The 17351-nt window shown below is 34.5% G+C and overlaps 1 protein-coding gene across 1 annotated transcript in view; it reads left to right on the forward strand.

Moving 5' to 3' along the window:
* NF1 (neurofibromin 1) overlaps nucleotides 1-17351 on the forward strand; it is a 244417-nt gene that overhangs the window by 133173 nt on the left and 93893 nt on the right. Inside the window, exons 31-35 of the mRNA XM_004685158.2 lie at nucleotides 1628-1786; nucleotides 2300-2397; nucleotides 3614-3760; nucleotides 7513-7659; nucleotides 10560-10670. Coding sequence (XP_004685215.1) covers nucleotides 1628-1786; nucleotides 2300-2397; nucleotides 3614-3760; nucleotides 7513-7659; nucleotides 10560-10670 — 662 coding nt within the window. The remainder of the gene's footprint in view (nucleotides 1-1627; nucleotides 1787-2299; nucleotides 2398-3613; nucleotides 3761-7512; nucleotides 7660-10559; nucleotides 10671-17351) is intronic.

Genomic DNA, 17351 nt, shown 5'->3' on the forward strand with positions numbered 1-17351 from the left:
AGTTTTTAAAAACTGAATTGCAGTATTAAACTGAATTTTGGTAATTATTTTTAAACATTTAAAATTAAGTATAACACAATTTTCTTCCTTCTTGCTCAGTCCTTGTTGATATATTTTTTCTGTTTTGAAATTAAAATTTGGTAGACTATAACCATTCTGAAATTGCATGAAGAATTTTGGTTATGAGTGTATTCTTTTTTCTGTTTCTATCCCCCAAAATTTGAATACACTACTATAATCATAAAAGCACTTGACCTATCTTCTTAACTCTATTTCTAAAATCATATTTTGGTTAAAAATAATTCTAAAGCAGTATTTGGTTTTTAAGCCATTTTTCTAAGGTTCTTATAGCCACCTTGAACAGTTTCGTCTTATGCAAGTACTAAGGCTATTCTTCTTACTCTGGCTCTGTAAGAGGAAGAAAGCATCCTACACTACATAGCAGAAATGAAACTGAGACTGTATTAGTTATAACTTATCTTTGTACAAGGTTTCCTTTGACTTAAAAAAAATCATTTTCTAAAGTCTTATTTTTACTGCTTTCCAATCAAATTGTTTTTGAGACTTCAGGGGTGAATATATTTAAAATGTATGCCACATGAAGCACTAAGTGGAATAAAATGAAATAATCCTGTTCTTGCCAGAGTTAATAGTTAATCTGGTGTTAGTTAGCTATGTGAATTCATGACAGGAAGGATTACTTTATTGAGGTATTGTGAAAAAAACCATCCTTACGTGAGATTCCAACAAATTCCATTTTTTCATTTCCACTAACGTCCTTTGAAAATCATCAACCCCAGAATATTGAGTGGAGTGCTCTAGTTGCTCCTTTGTAGTTACCACGGCATGAGGCAGCGGTTAATCACATCAAGCAAGAATAGTTGGAGATTAAACTGTTTTTTACACCTCTTTAAAAATAAGTGTGTAGTATATGTAAAAAAAACAAGTATTTCAGAATAATACAATTTTAATTTGTTAATTTGACTTTAAACAGTAGGCTTTGGGAAAAAATGGGAGCTAAGCCAGTTTCCTAACTTTTGCTAATCTGATTTACCAATTACTTTGCCTTCAAATTGGTAAAGAAAATGAACTGGTAGTAATGTTACTTGTAAGTATGTTTTTCTCAGTAGGAGTCTTAAAGTTTTGTTTTGTACATTGCAAGCATTTTGCTCAAGAAATTCAGTTGCACCTGGTACACAACAAATTGTAAGTATCTACTGTTAGGAATAGGATGTTTCAGGATGTGCTGTTGAAAACTTTAGAGTTAACATATAGTTGAGCACATTCTCAATCTGTAAATCTTACCGAAGTATAATCTTTGCATGAAAATTTGGTCTGCAGTATAATGATGAGAAAATTAAAATAATTTTCCAGGTCTTTTCTGCACAATTCATCCATGAGATTTTTCACTTTTTGTAGGTAATTCTTGTGCTTTAAAATGATGGCCAGTAAGAACTAAGAATAAACTTTACTTACTGATGTTCTGGGAGTAGGAACACAGAAATGTATTATTCATGAGGATTGGTCTCTTCTGAGTTTCTATGCAAAGTTGACCTTCAAGCTTATTCTTCCCATTTCCTTGTTTTAATTCAAACCATATATTCATTTTCCAACTCCTTGTTTTTAGGTGGTTAGCCAGCGCTTCCCTCAGAACAGCATCGGTGCCGTAGGAAGTGCCATGTTCCTCAGATTTATCAATCCTGCCATTGTCTCACCATATGAAGCAGGGATTTTAGATAAAAAGCCACCACCTAGAATTGAAAGGGGCTTGAAGTTAATGTCAAAGGTGAAGAATTATTTTGATAATCTTAACTAAATTTTTCTTCCAATTATCAATTTTCCATTTTCACTGTACTTTTAAAATACGTTTTTGAAATTCCCTATGGTTTTCATGTTCATGATTTTTGTCTTTTGTTGTTTATATTACATAGTAGTTTATTAACTTGCTAGCTAACGGGCTTTATTATCATGGGAAAATGTTTTAGCAAATGTCTTATGAAGATAGCTTTCTATAAAATTGTTCTAGAAACTCTGGGACCTGAAATGTATAGTATATGATTTTTTATTAAAAAAGATTTAAAAATGTAATATATATTTTTTGTATGTGTAAATATATATGTGTAATAATTTGAGGAAAAAGAGAAACAATACCTAGTATTTATACTGTGGGGAATACTAGAATTTAACCACCAGTAGAAATTATATCAGTGACAACATTTGTATTTTTGAAGAATATGTATATGTATAGACATCATACAATAAATAATCTGATTCTTTATAACTCTGTTCTATTATTTAGATACTTCAGAGTATTGCCAACCATGTTCTTTTTACAAAAGAAGAGCATATGAGACCTTTTAATGATTTTGTGAAAAGCAACTTTGATGCAGCACGAAGGTAAACAGTCTGCACTGTTTTAATTCCAAACACTTTCAGTTTCACTTAATTTTGTATATTTGGTTTATATGAAGCTGTTGTGTAGGTTTTTATGTATTCCCTCTCTAGGTCAAGACTATGGTTAATCTTATTATAAAAGAGAGTGATGATATAAATCCACATTCTTAATAATTTAGAAGTGATTCCATGTTTGAAAACCAGGATTTGAAATTGTTAAAATAAGGATAGGAAAAAGAAAAGATCACTTTTCTAAAACCCAAGTGGTATTGATAATGCATAATAATGTATAATCAGATGTTAAAATATTTTTATTAATTCAGTTTGAAAGTGTGTCTAAACAGTTATTCTTTAAAACCTATATCACAGATGTGTAAGATTTTTTCATTAGTTACTGGACAACTGTTAAAAGTCTCATGGTTTTAGAAAACTTGAATTCTGCTGGATTTCCATAATTAGCTATTGCCTCCCTTTCTCTTGAGTTACTGTTTCATCTACAAAGTAGTGATAATACTTTATCTGTTTGAGTTGATTTTAGAGAAATCAGTGAAATAATTTATGAGAGTGCTTTGTAAATGTAAGTTAACTTCCATGGTCCTGCTTTTCATACAGTATAGATCTAATTGACCTGAATCATAGTTAAGACATGCTCGCATAGCTCTTTCTTCCGGTTTTTCATTATAGTTCATATAAGCTTCTTTCTGTTAGGGAAATTGGAGTTTAAAAGGTATGTATTGTTTTACTGCAAACAATGTTGGAACAAAAATGAATGTCAGCATAGGATTCATATTCTAGAAGATTGTTTATCTACAGAAGGTTGAGAACAAATGTTCTGATGCTGAAAGTGACCTAACAAATTGTATAACCTTTTGAAGACCATTTGTCTTAGCCTCTCATTCCATATTTATACAGTAGTGATTTCTCTCCAAAGTCTCATCTGCCTAAATTTTGTTTTATCTAACTTCAGAACATATTTTGAAATTGAAGTCAGATACTAGAAATGGAAAATCAGCTTTCTCCCTGTCTCTTCTTGTTTTATTTAATGGCAGTAACACTGTGTCAGAAAGCCCTATATATCTGTAATTTGCTGCTTTATATAGTTATTTCATATAAACTTAAAGGGATATGAATGTATCTGTTTAAAAAAGTAATGAAAATGATGTAAAAACAAACTATTATATTATTTTTAAAATATTCTAATGATTTTGCATTTTTGAAGGTTCTTCCTTGATATAGCGTCTGATTGTCCTACAAGTGATGCAGTAAATCATAGTCTTTCCTTCATCAGTGATGGCAATGTGCTTGCTTTACATCGTCTGCTGTGGAATAATCAAGAAAAAATTGGCCAGTATCTTTCCAGCAACAGGTAAGATTTCTCAGTAATGAGGGTATTAAAAACTTCAGTTTAAATGGTAACTTTATATTTTGCACCTTCTTGGAATAAAAATTATAGTTTAGAAAGCAGAGTATGGAAATGTCAACTCTTTAAAATTATAGGCAAAAGATTAAATCATGTTATATGATCAAAAAACCCACCTAGGAGTCAACAACTTATCTTTTTTTTTAACATAATAGTTTTTTTTTTTTTCCCAAAGATTATTTATGCAATGGAACTGGGGTACAGGCCAGAGGTGCAGGGGTGGTGAGAGGCTTTACCAAAGACAGAGTGTGGAGCAGAGTAGGCAGATAGATGAAGTACACTGCTGATGGGAGCAGCAGGCAGTTCAGGAAAAGTCTGCCTTGCCATGTGGATCATCTCTGGGGCGGGCACTGAACTCATGCTGAAGCGGCTTTAGCTTCTTAGTGCTGTGTTTTAACCTGCTGAACCACCAGGGAGGGCCCCATAATTGTTTTATTTTTACATCATTTTGAGCCTTTATCCATCTCAGTTGTGACCCCTGTGGACTTCCCATCACCAAATCACCCATGTGCCATCACTATAGTCCAGTGCACTCTCCCCCATTTTTCATCCTATTCCCCCACGTCACCGCCACATATACCAGAATGTCTCTGATACATAGTTGTTCATTATTTGTTGGAGACCACCTCCAACTTCTGAGGTGTCTGGAGGCAACACAGGCAGGACCCTAAGATGGGAAGACGGCGTGCTGAGATTCCAAGAGGGGGGAGAGGAGCGGGCTCGGTCCTCCGGGAGTCAAGGTTGGGTGCAAGTCTTCCTGCTCTGCCTTCAGCAGAGATTTATTTTATACACTTCAAGCAGGCAGGGGGATGACATTAGCATACGAAAGGGGTTGAGATCACAATCACCTTTTTTCTAAGAATAGTCTGGGTGTTTTGACCTTTACTTGAGATTATAAGATTCTAAAATCAAGGTTAAAAAACAGGTACATAGGTGCACAAAGTTTAAGACTAATATTACTATAGTGAAGATTAATTAATTAAAATAAAGTCCCTTAAACCTTATCTACTACTTGATGGGTTTTTTTTTTCTACCTGAGACATTCTGGGAGGCAGGAAGAGGAAATTTCTTGCAAATCAAATTTCAGAATAGTTCTTTGAAGAAACTTGCTAAAAGGTTTTAGGTGAGTTTCCTTGAGGTCTAGACAGTAGAAGACATAATTTGCTCTGAATAGGAGACATAAGTGAATTTCCTTATCTAAAGACTAAATAGTAGAATCCTGAAAGACTAGCCCGAAACTATTGTGGATTCTTTGAAGTGTAGCAGGTAAAAAACCTGACTAGTTTTAAACGGGCAACCTGGATGAATTTCCACATCTAAAGGCCAGACAGTAGGAAGTTTGAGTAATTCTTTAGAAGCTGAATAGAAGGCTAGGTGAGATAGTAGAATGATAAGATTTGGGTTTTCCTCCATCTGACAGTGAGAGAGACTTTGCAGAAACAGCCCTTTTGCTTTTATTGATCAGCCAGTTGTCAAGTCACTTTTGACTTCAGACGAATTTCTCACCCTGATGCAGTGCTTGCTTGTTAGGGGAGGCAGACCTTTATGTGGCTGAGGCAATACAATTGTAAGCTGAAAGTTGCTCAGAATATTTTGATACGATGATTATACAAAAAAGGGAGGTCATAACATAAGTTAGCAGTGGAAAGTCTGAATTTTCAGAGCTTTTCCCGATCTACCCAGAATCTGTCAGACGATAGACTTTGCATAGCTTATGTCAATTATTATTTTTCCCCCCTGGTCCTTTATGCTCCTGCTATGAGTGAAACCATGTGGTATTTTTCTTTTTCTTTCTGCCTCATTTCACTAAACATGATCCCTTCCAGCTCCATCCGGATGTTGCTGCAAAAGGCATGTGTTCATCTTTTTTGAAATTGCAGAGTAATGTTCCATTGCGTATATGTACCACATCTTTTTAATCCAGTCATCTACTTTTGGGCAGTTGGGTTGATTTCTGTCTTTCCTATTGTAAATAAAGCAGCAATAAACATGGGGGTGCAGGTGAAAAGACTTATTTTTTATGTCAAGTTAAGAAATTGCAAGTTAACCCTTGTAACCCTTGTAAACACAATCCCAGTTTGTAAACTCTCAAACATAATGTAAAACAAGACAGAGAAGTTTGAATTTATTAGAAGATCAAATGAGTATTCACACCTTAATCTGAAGTACAGCTTATTTTTAGGGATTTAATAATAAAACATTGTCAATGTTTATTCTCTATTAAGGCTATTTGTGATATTCTTAAGTATATGCAAATAAAACTTTAAGGAGAATATGCTAAATAATTAAAATTTCTAATTTGAAGATTGTTTCAATAACTGCTTTTTTTTTTAGCTTATCTCTTCACTTGCTGTTCATTGTAGTTGTGTGTGCCCATAATGGCTCCACATTCCTAAGTATGAGTTGTTCTCATAAAATTTATGAGTACAGATTATTTTTAAATGCCAGTAAAAATGATTAACTGTTTGTGGGGAAGGTAAAAAATTATATATGAAATTAAGGCTAAGTAATTAGGAAATGGGAATTTAAGAGAGAGCTTTCAGTATGACGAATTGTCAGTGGATTGGAGTAGATAGGGCATGATTGATATGTACTCTGAAAGGGAAAGATGAAGGTGCTTTATCTGCATGACACTAAAATTGTGGAAATTGTAAAAGCAAATATTCACTTCTCTTTTATAATTCAGATATTTATATAGTTTGATACAAGGGAGATTTTTTATTTTATTGCTTAAATATATACATTCCAGCATACCAATATAAAAGTATAGATTTTAACATAACAGACCCATGTAGACCATCTAGCTTTAACATGATTTTATTATATTACTTAGATCTTATAATATTTGATTTCCTGAGGAAAAAATACTCCTTTTCTATGTAACTGGCAAAGTAAGGAAATTATCAGTATATATAGTGTAGCTTTATGTGTTTCAAAATACTAAGAGAAATGATACCCAGAGCAGGCTCTTTACACAGTATTTTACTTGTCATTTACTATATGTTCAACTTAAGTAGTATGTCACTGAAAGAAACTGTCTCACAGCTTATTTTTGTGTTTTCTAATTGATGAAGACTTAGATTTGTTTCCTGTATTGCACTATTTTAAATAGTGATGTATAAAGATTTTTCATGTTGTTCTTGTGTTATACCTGAATTGCAACTACCCCAGGTTCTGGGGTACACACAGAATAGTTTATTAGTGCATGCCAATTATACTTTGAGCATGCCTTTTTATATATATCAATAGGCATTAGCAGTCTTAATTTTTGCCAATTTATAGGAGTAAAATAGTATCTTGTTATTCTTAGATACTAAATACCTAGTAGTTGTTGAAAATCTTATTTACACTGGTTTAGCGGAAATCTGATAACAGGGGCAATAGGTCCAACTCCTAAAAAGTGGTTTCTTAATGTTGATTCTTTTCATTATGAAAAGAAGTTGATTAGAATGCTATTTTTACTCACTAATTGACCACTTAATGGCAATGGATTAAGAATACTAGGAGAAAAAAAGAATTTCTATGTAAATGTTGTAGTTTAGTCAATGATCACATTCCTAAGGATTTTGGTGTGTACACGTAACTGCTGAGGTCTTTTGGTACAATTTATATATCAGCAGGGAGTTTCAGTTGACAGTAAAAATAAAAGCAACAAATTTGTGCTGCTACTTTTTTCTTAAGTGATTTGCTTTATCTAGGGATCATAAAGCTGTTGGAAGACGACCTTTTGATAAGATGGCAACACTTCTTGCATACCTGGGTCCTCCAGAGCACAAACCTGTGGCTGATACACACTGGTCCAGCCTTAACCTTACCAGTTCAAAGTTTGAAGAATTTATGACTAGGTAAAGTACCACTTTAAAATGATGATTACATTCTTTTTGATTGAGGTACAGAATTTACCACCAGGCCACTTGTTAGATACAGTTGTATTTTTATTTTTAAGTTAATTTTTATTTTGTATGCATTTTACATCATTATTCCTTTTGGTTTTAGTTTTAGTTTTTAAAGATTTATTTGTTTATGCATGTAAGAACTGAGTAGGGTACAGGCCAGAGAGGTGTGGGGTGAGAAGTTTCACCAGAGACAAAACGGGGAGTTGAACAGGCAGATGTACAAATACACTGCTGAGGGGAGCAATGAGTGGGACAGGAAATGTCTGCTGCACCACATGGGTCACCTCCTTGGCCAGAAATCAAACTTGTGGTGCAGTGGTTGTGGCTAGCTTCATAGTGCTGTGGTTTAACCCTTGTGCTACCAGGGAGGGCCCCATCCTTCCTTTTTGTACATTGTGTGCTTTTTCCTCTCAGGTATAGTCCCCTTAAAATTGCCACCACTAATTCACCTGTGTACCATCACCATAGTCCCTGGTGGCACAGCTGGTTAAACCACAGCCTTTCCACAGCCACTGCGCCACAAGTTCAATCCCTGGCCAGAGAGGGTGACCCACATGGCACAGCAGACTTCTCCTGCCTCACCCACTGCCCTCCTCAGCAGTGTATTTTGGTCAGCCCACCTGTTCTGTTCTGGTGAATCCTCTCACCCACCACACTGTACCACTGTGGCCTGTACCCCAGTTCTTGTATACATCAATAAATAAATCTTTAAAAAAAAAAACAAAAACACGTTTCCTCCTCTCCTTTCCCCTCCCCTGCAGAGTGTCTCTGATTGTTGCCTGTTGATTTTGTTTTTTAACTTACTATAGTTACTTTTTTCCTGGCCCCTCCCTTATTTGGTTCCCCTTCAGTCTTCCTCTAAGTGAAACCATTGATATTTTCTTTTTCCTTCTGGCTTATTTCACTGAGCAGAATCCATTCCAGCGCCATCCATGTTGCTGTGAATGACATGAGTTTATCTGTTTTGATTGCTGAGTAGTATTCCATTGTAGATATATACCACATCTTCTTGATCTCGTTATCTATTTTTGGGTCTTGGGTTGTTTCCATATGTACCATAAATAGTGCTTTTATTGTTTATTAACACAGGGGTGCAGGTATTCTTTTGAATTGATGTTTTTATGTCTTTTGGGTTGAATCCTAGAAGTAGAATTGCTGGGTCATATGGAAGCTCCCTTTTCACACATCATTCCGTAGTGGTTGGACCATTTTGCATTCCCTGGGAATGTAAGAGGGTTCCTTTTTCTCTACACCCTTGCCAACATGTATTGTTTCCTGTTTTTTTAATATGTGCCATTCTCATTGGTGTAAAGTGGTATCTCATTGAGATTTTGATTTGCATTTCCCTGATTACAAACGATGTTGAACATTTCTTCATATGCCTGTTAGCCCAGTTGCTTTTCCTCTTTGGAGAAGTGTCTTTTTAGCTCTTCTGCCCATTTTTTGACTGGATTGTTTATTTTGTTTTTGTTGAGTATCATCAGCTCTTTGTAGATCTTTGTAATCAGTCCCTTTTCAATAGTATTGTGTGCAAGAAGTTTCTCCCAATCAATAGGATATCCTTTTGTCTTGGTCATTGTCTCTTGCTGTACAGAAGCTTTTTTTTTTTTAAAAAGATTTATTTATTTGTGCATACAGAACTGGGGTACAAGCCAGAGGCTCAGGGGCGGTGAGAGGCTTCACCAGAAACAGAGCAGGGAACAGAACAGGCAGATCGACGAAGTACACTGCTGAGGGGAGCAGCGGACGGGTCAGGAGAGGTCTGCCACACCATGTGGTCACCTCTGGGGCAGGCGGGAATCGAACTCATGCGGAAGCAGCTTTAGATTCTCAGTGCTGTGCTTTAACCTGCTGCGCCACCAGGGAGGGCCTACAGAAGCTTTTTAATTAGATGTTGTACCAGCTGTTCATCTTTTCCTTTACTATCTTTGCTTTGGGATGTGTGTCTTTAAAGATGCCATTGAGATGTATTTCATGTAGTATTTTGCATATAAATTTTACAGTTTCAAGTCTTAGGCCCATGTTTATTATGCATTTTGAGTTGGTTTTTATGTGTGCTATGAGACAGTAGTCTAGCTTCATTTTTTTTTCACATGTAGCAGTCCAGTATACTTGTATTTTTAATAGATTATCAGAGACAATATAACTGAATTGCTTATTTTGAGATCCCACATTTCATTTACCCTATATATTAATTGATGTATACTTTCTTTTATAGTATATTTTCCTTTTTAATAATACCTTATCGAATAGTAATTTATCATGTTGCTTTGAGGAAAATAGGGCATAATGAACTTTTTATACCTAATTCATAGGTTTTTGGCTTTTAATGCTGAACTCTTTCCTCTATGATAACATTTTTAGAGCCCTCCTAAATGTTAATGAAATTAACTTTCTTACATTGATGCTCAGAAAATTCAGTATTCATCAATATAATTATAAAGTATGCATGAATATATGCTTTGAGTCAGAGTGATTTAAGTTGTGAACTAAAAGAACTTCATTTTAAAACCTTTTATTTCATTTTTGTCATCTTACACTTAAAATACACCTTGAAATATTAATAAATGAAAAAGGCTTGTCTAGAAAAAAATGCCACAATTAAAAGCAATTCTGTGGTTAATATCCTTGTCTGTTAGTTTTCTTAGGGTAAACCACTCTGATTCATAAAGTAGTTCTTGAAATTTTTGGTACATGTTGCAAAACTGACCTATAAAAAAACCTGTTGCTTTTTAAATATTTTGCCATTTTGTTTATTTCATCATTGATCTGGTCCATTCATAGATTTTTGTAAACATTCAATGGACAATATAAAACCTATGAGTTGCCCTGTTCTTGTCATCTTTCAGGCATCAAGTACATGAAAAAGAGGAGTTTAAGGCTTTGAAAACATTAAGTATTTTCTACCAAGCTGGGACTTCTAAAGCTGGGAATCCTATCTTTTATTATGTTGCAAGGAGGTAAGAATACTATATTTTAATTTTTTTTAGATGGTAGTAAAGGTAAAGAGACAGCAGTTTTGAGGTTTGCCATTTGACTTACCTAGAATTGAAGACCTTACCTGAGAGAATAAAGTTGGGTAAGCATCCTGTCCAAAAATGTTAGAAATTACTTTTCAGATTAACTATTTTGTATTGGTTTCTATTCCTACCTACAATATATTATATGCATTGAGTCAGAGTGATTTAAGTTTTTATACTACCTACAAGAGATTAATTACCAGGTGTTAAAAAAAAATCTTATTTTTGTGTGTATTCTAATTAAATAATCCCCAAAACCATGATAATTCACAACTTTTTTTTTTAAGCTGGAAACTTTTGGTAATGTGTGTGTAATTAAGCATCAGGGTTAAATCACAAATAATTTAGAGAAATGGTTGGAAATCGCTATAAAGATGACAGAAGTGACAACCTGGAAAATTGATTGTTTTTGTTCATAATGTCTTCAGTCAAGGTTAGTTCCTAGAAAGCCTTTCTGGAAATGATGAGAGCTTTTCCTTAGTGCATGTATGATGCCTATATTACATTTCCTGCCATTGTCTTTTCTTGCAACTTTGTGAGTGACATTATTTGGTCAGTTTTATTCTCACTTAGCATAATGTAAACTCATGGTAACTGAACATTAGAGCAAAGTGACCACTGACTTTGGAATCTCAATATTGTGCTTAGTTCTGTTCTTCACTTCCTGTGAGGTTAACCTCTCTGAATCTCACAAATTTACAATAAATTGAGGGGTTAAATTAGTAGAGCTAATGGTCACGGGTGACAAAAAATTAGCAGTGTGTAGAAAACAATGGTTGAGATAATGGGAGAGGAGTGAAGGTGGAAGGTGTGAAACTTGTTTAATTTAGCAATTGTTAAGATGAGGAATTTCCAAGAACGAGGTTTTAGGGAATCAAGAAAGTATGGAAATTTGCATTTATCCTTAGCCCTCCTCTTTAACAACTTTTGAGTGATACCTCTTCATTTTTCTATGAAAGTCTTCTCTCCAACTTTTATCTTTTTTCTTCTGAGATAAAATTCCATTAGATAATTTTTAATTTTATTTTACACCTTAGACGTTTGTATTCCAACCAAACTCTAGCACAAATAGTATATTTTGACTTACTTTGTCTAAATAATAAAAAGTGAATCACTAATGATAGTGAAATCTCTGAGTCCTCCTGCCCTTGTTAGAGTACACATAACAGAGATGTCTGAAAAACCTGGAAGCTGGGTTTCTTTTTCTTCAGAATCAGAAATTAAGATTGTTTTCCTTCTCTGAAGTGGTCTAGAAAACACCAGTGAAAAGCAGAATGGACCTGATAAAGATATCCTCTGTTGGACTGAATCAGTGACCTGAGAGCCCTAAGGATCTCTTGGCTCTGCTGCTTCTTAGTTGTGTAATCTTAAGTTAGTTTAGTTTTTCAATCTGTTTCTTCATATGTTTAAAAAAAAAAAGAGGGCAAGGTGCTTATAAAAACTATCCTGTTTACCACTCACCTGAAGTGTTTATGTGGACTATACAGTTCTTTATAGATTATATTTGGAGATTGTTTCTTTTTGTTTTTGGATATAATTTCGAATTTCAGATTTTTCAGTCATAGGAGTTTTTTACTCAAAATTATGAAAAGTTCTTCCTGACATTGTTCTCAATGGGTGTAAAATCTTAGCTCTCAACTGGTTTAAGATCTGGGCAGAGAAAGGCCTAGTTTCTATGGAGAGGTCCAGAGGATAGTGAAGTCCTTTGTAGAGCCAACTTTGTCAAAGAGCAGTTCGGTCTGATTTCTCATTTGATAACTTTGTTTCTGTGGCATAGACTGCCATGTGTACTAGTTAATGTCTAGTCAACCTATTTAGTCCATAGATAATTTCAGACTTGAAATGTCCAAAACTTAATTCATTATATAGTCAAATCAACTTCTTTGTCAGTAGCATCATCATCTTTTCCCACCCTAGAAAAATCTCATTTAAAATTCTTCTCACTTTTTCTTATGCCCCATATTATCAGTTACCAAGTCTTGATTTACCTGTAATATCTTGGCAAATCAATTGTTTTTAGTTAGGCTTTTAATTTTGCAAAGACATCATTCTTATTTTCTCAAGAAAATAGACCTTAGGGAAATCATAAATTATAGAGGCGTCTGCCCAAGTATAGACCAAACTAAATGGCTATTCATCCTGGAGCCAACTTATGCTCTTTTACTCTCTTGGCTTTATGTTCAATTCTGCCTCATTATTTTCCTCTGTCTCTATCCTTCAGCATTAGCCCCTGCTAGTAACTCTTTCGTTACCTCAGTACTTCATACTTAAAATTCCAGTTAAAGAATGTGATTCAGCTAGAAAGTGTCTCTATTTGCAAAGCATTTAATGCTAGGTACTAGCCAGCCAGTAGGTTGCTAGCTATTACTACCTAAGTCAAATTATGTGAGTCATAATGATTACCTCATGTTATTCCTTTATCAGAAGCTGTTCTCAGGTTTATATTTTATTTTTTAATTGAATTTTAATGGTTTGATGTTACTATTACATACATGGGAAATGTCTTTTGAAACCATTTCCCCCACTGCCATTTGGAGACTCTTAGTAGCTCATACCTATAATTATACAACATTGTCCTTGCAGGTAGCTACTTCCAGATCATCTTAAAATTGATTCTGGAGGCTGCTTCCAATATAAATATAATCTTGTCTCTCCCAGTATGCTAAATAGAACCATTGATGCACCCATATAAAGTTCATATCCTGTAGTCAGGCATTCAAGTTGCTTCATAATTTTAAAATAGTTTACTTAGTTTAAAACATTTTCTATTTCCTGACATATACTCCTGCCCTGTAGTAATTAAAGTACCATAAAGACAATTGTTAAAACATTGTTTAAAGAAGCAAATAAAAAACAATATAACCGTTTCAAAAGGGAACTTGTTGAGAAATTATGATAGGTCTGTATTATGGAATAACATGTTACAACTGACAGGAAACTGTAAACTGTCAAGGACATTAATTGGCATATATACATAAGAAAATAAAGAATGAAAAAGGAAAAAAATCAAGAGATAGATTGGCTTATTGCATGACTAGTTGATATCTTTGAACTGTGTCATCTAGAGATCATCTCTCTTTTCATTATGATGTTCTCTACTTTCTTTATATTGATCTTATTTCCAGGCAACTCTTCTTAAGCAATGGGTACTGATAGTTTACGTTCTCCCACTTTAACAACGCCAGTGGGAACACATCTCTTTTCCAGTGCTTAAAGCATAAGTACAGGGGTTACTGGCCTGATTTTTTTTTTGAGTCATGTGCAAATTCCTGAAACAGTTACTATGGTAAAAGGGCTGTATCATGTGTCCATATCATGTATCATGTGTCCATGATCCCTGGCACAAGATTGTGCCAAAGCCAGTCCTGTTTAAATGGCCTACACTGGTGGGGGATGGGCAGCAGGCAAGATTTCCCAAGGGAAAATTGTACTGCTGATAAGAGAATAAGGAAAGATGGATTCTGAATAGGCAAGGCAGATGTCTTCTTATGGCGAGCAAAGTTATAAGTGATTATTATTTTATATGTTTATTATTTTTGCTAAGTATATTACTTGTGAAATAAAAGAGGGGGGAAAGCAATAAATATGACTAAAGATGTATATGAGTTAAAGAAAGAAAATCCCAGAAGGGTGAATCTGACATTCAAGTTACAGTTAACATGTGTGTGTGTGTGTGTGCACGTGTATATGCATGTGTGCACACACATGGGATGTGTAGACTGAGAAATATGTGAACGTATACACATTTAACTGTTTACATTGCTTACCTCAGGGCAGCATGATCAGAGGAGGAAAAGGATCAAATTATAATTTTTTGCATTATATGTGTGTATTATTTGATTTGTTTCCAGAAGCACATATTTTTGGAAGAGTAAGAAAAAATATAAAGCCTAAAAGTCACAATGAAGAATTTTGCTTTAGGAATATTGTGATATTTGGAAATTGCTTTTGGGGTGTACTAGTAACAGTCAAAATAGCTAACATTTACTTGGTGCTTTCTCTGCATCGAGTAAACTTTGCATATTACATAATTTTTTCATTTGATTCTTACAGACTGACAGGTATAGAAGCTGAAATTTACTATGTTGGTAGTCATTTCCAAACCTACCTGTAACAATGATATGGAAAAATGAAGCAAACATGTTCTTAGATCCTATGCTGGATTGTCAAATCAAAATCTTACGGCTACAGCTGTATATTTAACAGGCACTCCAGTTAATCATTTTTGTTCAGTATACTCCTGAAGTTTGAGAGTTCCACTGCATCTATTTAGTCTATGAAGCATAACTATCAATAGTAAGATTTAGAGGTGGGTTTAAAACTGCACTAATACTAATGACATGTTATTTTCACTGTTAAAATTATATGCTAAGTTTTGGATTAATCAGCCTTTGTAGACCAGCATAAAAATAAGTTGTAACTTCTAGGCTTCTGAGTTGCACATGATCTTTTGGAAAACTGTAAGACAAAAATTTACTGAAATCAAGTTAATCTTGTTCTTAGAGCAGCCGTATTACTCATTACAAAGGTTTGTAGTAGTGACTCCTTTTTTTAATTATAATAAAAGTTATATTATACATTTGTAAAATATGGTAACACAAATAGGTGTATAACACAAATAGGTAAAATATGGTAACACAAATAGGACATTGTATTTTCTTTTTATCAGATTAGCCCTTTTTTGCCTCAAATAAAATAATACAAAACACGTACCACTCCTCATCCCCATCTTCTCTTACACACATACAGATATATACAGAAGCATACTTCAGTTAATTATCACTGATATAATTTCTTCTCTTTAATGTAAAAATCTAAGTTTCAATTTAACTTTCTAAACATTTAAAAAGCAAATGCAGTTTTTACTTGTTTCAGCACTTCAAAGGAAGAAAATCGTCATATTCATATACTAATTATACTTCCGTGGTTAAAATTTGCAAGCAATAAATTAAGCTAGGATAACTGTAATTTCTTACATAAGTTGAAATAAATTTGATTTTCCTTTGTGATTTATTGTCATGCAGCAGATAATGAACTGAAATAGGAGTGCAAGCAGTTCAGTCCTCTTCAGCTGCATGCACACAAAAGAGCAAAAAGATTACTTAGAAAGTAAAGTGAATGTTGTTCATAGAAATAAGTATGATACTATTTCCTGTATTCATTGTATTCTTGGTTGTGATCATTGTTGTCCTCTTGGAATTTGGGTTTGTTTGGGGATTTTGAATTGTCTTGAAAATTGCAGTCAACTTGGATTTTTTGGGTTGTATTAGAGTTTGGGGTTGTTTTGGAATTTGGTGTTGTCTTAGAAATTAGGCTCATATTGGTTTCCGTGCTCATCCTGTGATTCAAGACTGTTGTAAAACTTGTGTTTGTCGATGTAGATAATTCCACAAGGTTATCAACAAACAGGAGCAACAAGTGAGTGACAACTTGAACATCATTTACCTGTTTTGAAATTAAGAAATTTAACACTTGTATCACAAACACAAGAACTAACTTTCTTAAAAGGGATTAAAAAGGTAGGAAATTTCATATTACCACTGGAGAAATGCCAACAAGTTGTAAAAAGTTAGTTTTTAAGATAGAAGAAAATTTAGAAATGATCAATGTCAGCTAAAAATGGGTTCAGGACCGTCCCTGATGGCACAGTGGGTTAAAGTGCAGCACTATGAAGCTCTCAGAGCCACTATAACACAAGTACAATCCCTGGCCAGGGAGGTGACCCACATGGTACAGCAGGCCTTTCCTGACCTGCCTGCTGCTCCCCTTAGCAGAGTATTTCAACCAGTCTACCTGTTCTGCTCCCCATTCTATCTCTGGTGAAACTTCTTGCTCCCTGCTCCTCTGGCCTATATCCTACCCAGTTCTTGTATGCATAAAAATAAATCTTTTAAAAATGGGTTCAAAGAGCATAACTTGCCTGAGAATGCATAACTAAAAGTGACTGAAATTAGAATTTGAGTCTGAGTCTTAGTCTGGTATTCTTTAGTAGGAATGGATTGTGAAGACATAACCATATGTCAAAAGTTTCACAGTAAAAAAACTTAAAAGTAAGGCTAATTTTTTATTTTATTCTACATTCAAATCAAATGACTTGCCACATTTTCAAATAATATAACTGCCCCTGCAACTCTGGCCTGTACCCCACTTCTGTATGCATAAATAATAAATCTTTTTTTAAAAAAAAGTTTGCATGAAAGTGGTACTTTTATAGTTTTACAACTCTTAAAAAAATGTATTAAACCGGCCCTCCCTGGTGGCGCAGCGGGTTAAAGCACAGCACTGAGAATCTGAAGCCACTTGCGCATGAGTTCGATTCCCGCCTGCCGCCTGTCAAATGGAGATTTCTATGAATACAGATTTATCTTTAAAAGGTTAACAGTTACTTGCTTTTCTTTCTTTCTTTCTTCTTTTTTTTTTTTTAGGACTTCTCCTTTGTGCTGTTTCTTAAAAATTCTATATTAGTCCTAATGTCAAAAAACAAAAAGCCGGCCCTCCCTGGTGGCGCAGCGGATTAAAGCACAGCACTGAGAATCTAAGACGGCTTCCGCATGAGTTCGACTCCCGCCTGCCCCGGAGGTGACCACATGGCGTGGCAGACCTCTCCTGACCCGCCCGCTG

The sequence above is a fragment of the Condylura cristata genome, unplaced genomic scaffold (assembly GCF_000260355.1).
Source record: "Condylura cristata isolate star-nosed mole 26May11 unplaced genomic scaffold, ConCri1.0 scaffold00017, whole genome shotgun sequence".
NCBI classification, from domain to species: domain Eukaryota; kingdom Metazoa; phylum Chordata; class Mammalia; order Eulipotyphla; family Talpidae; genus Condylura; species Condylura cristata.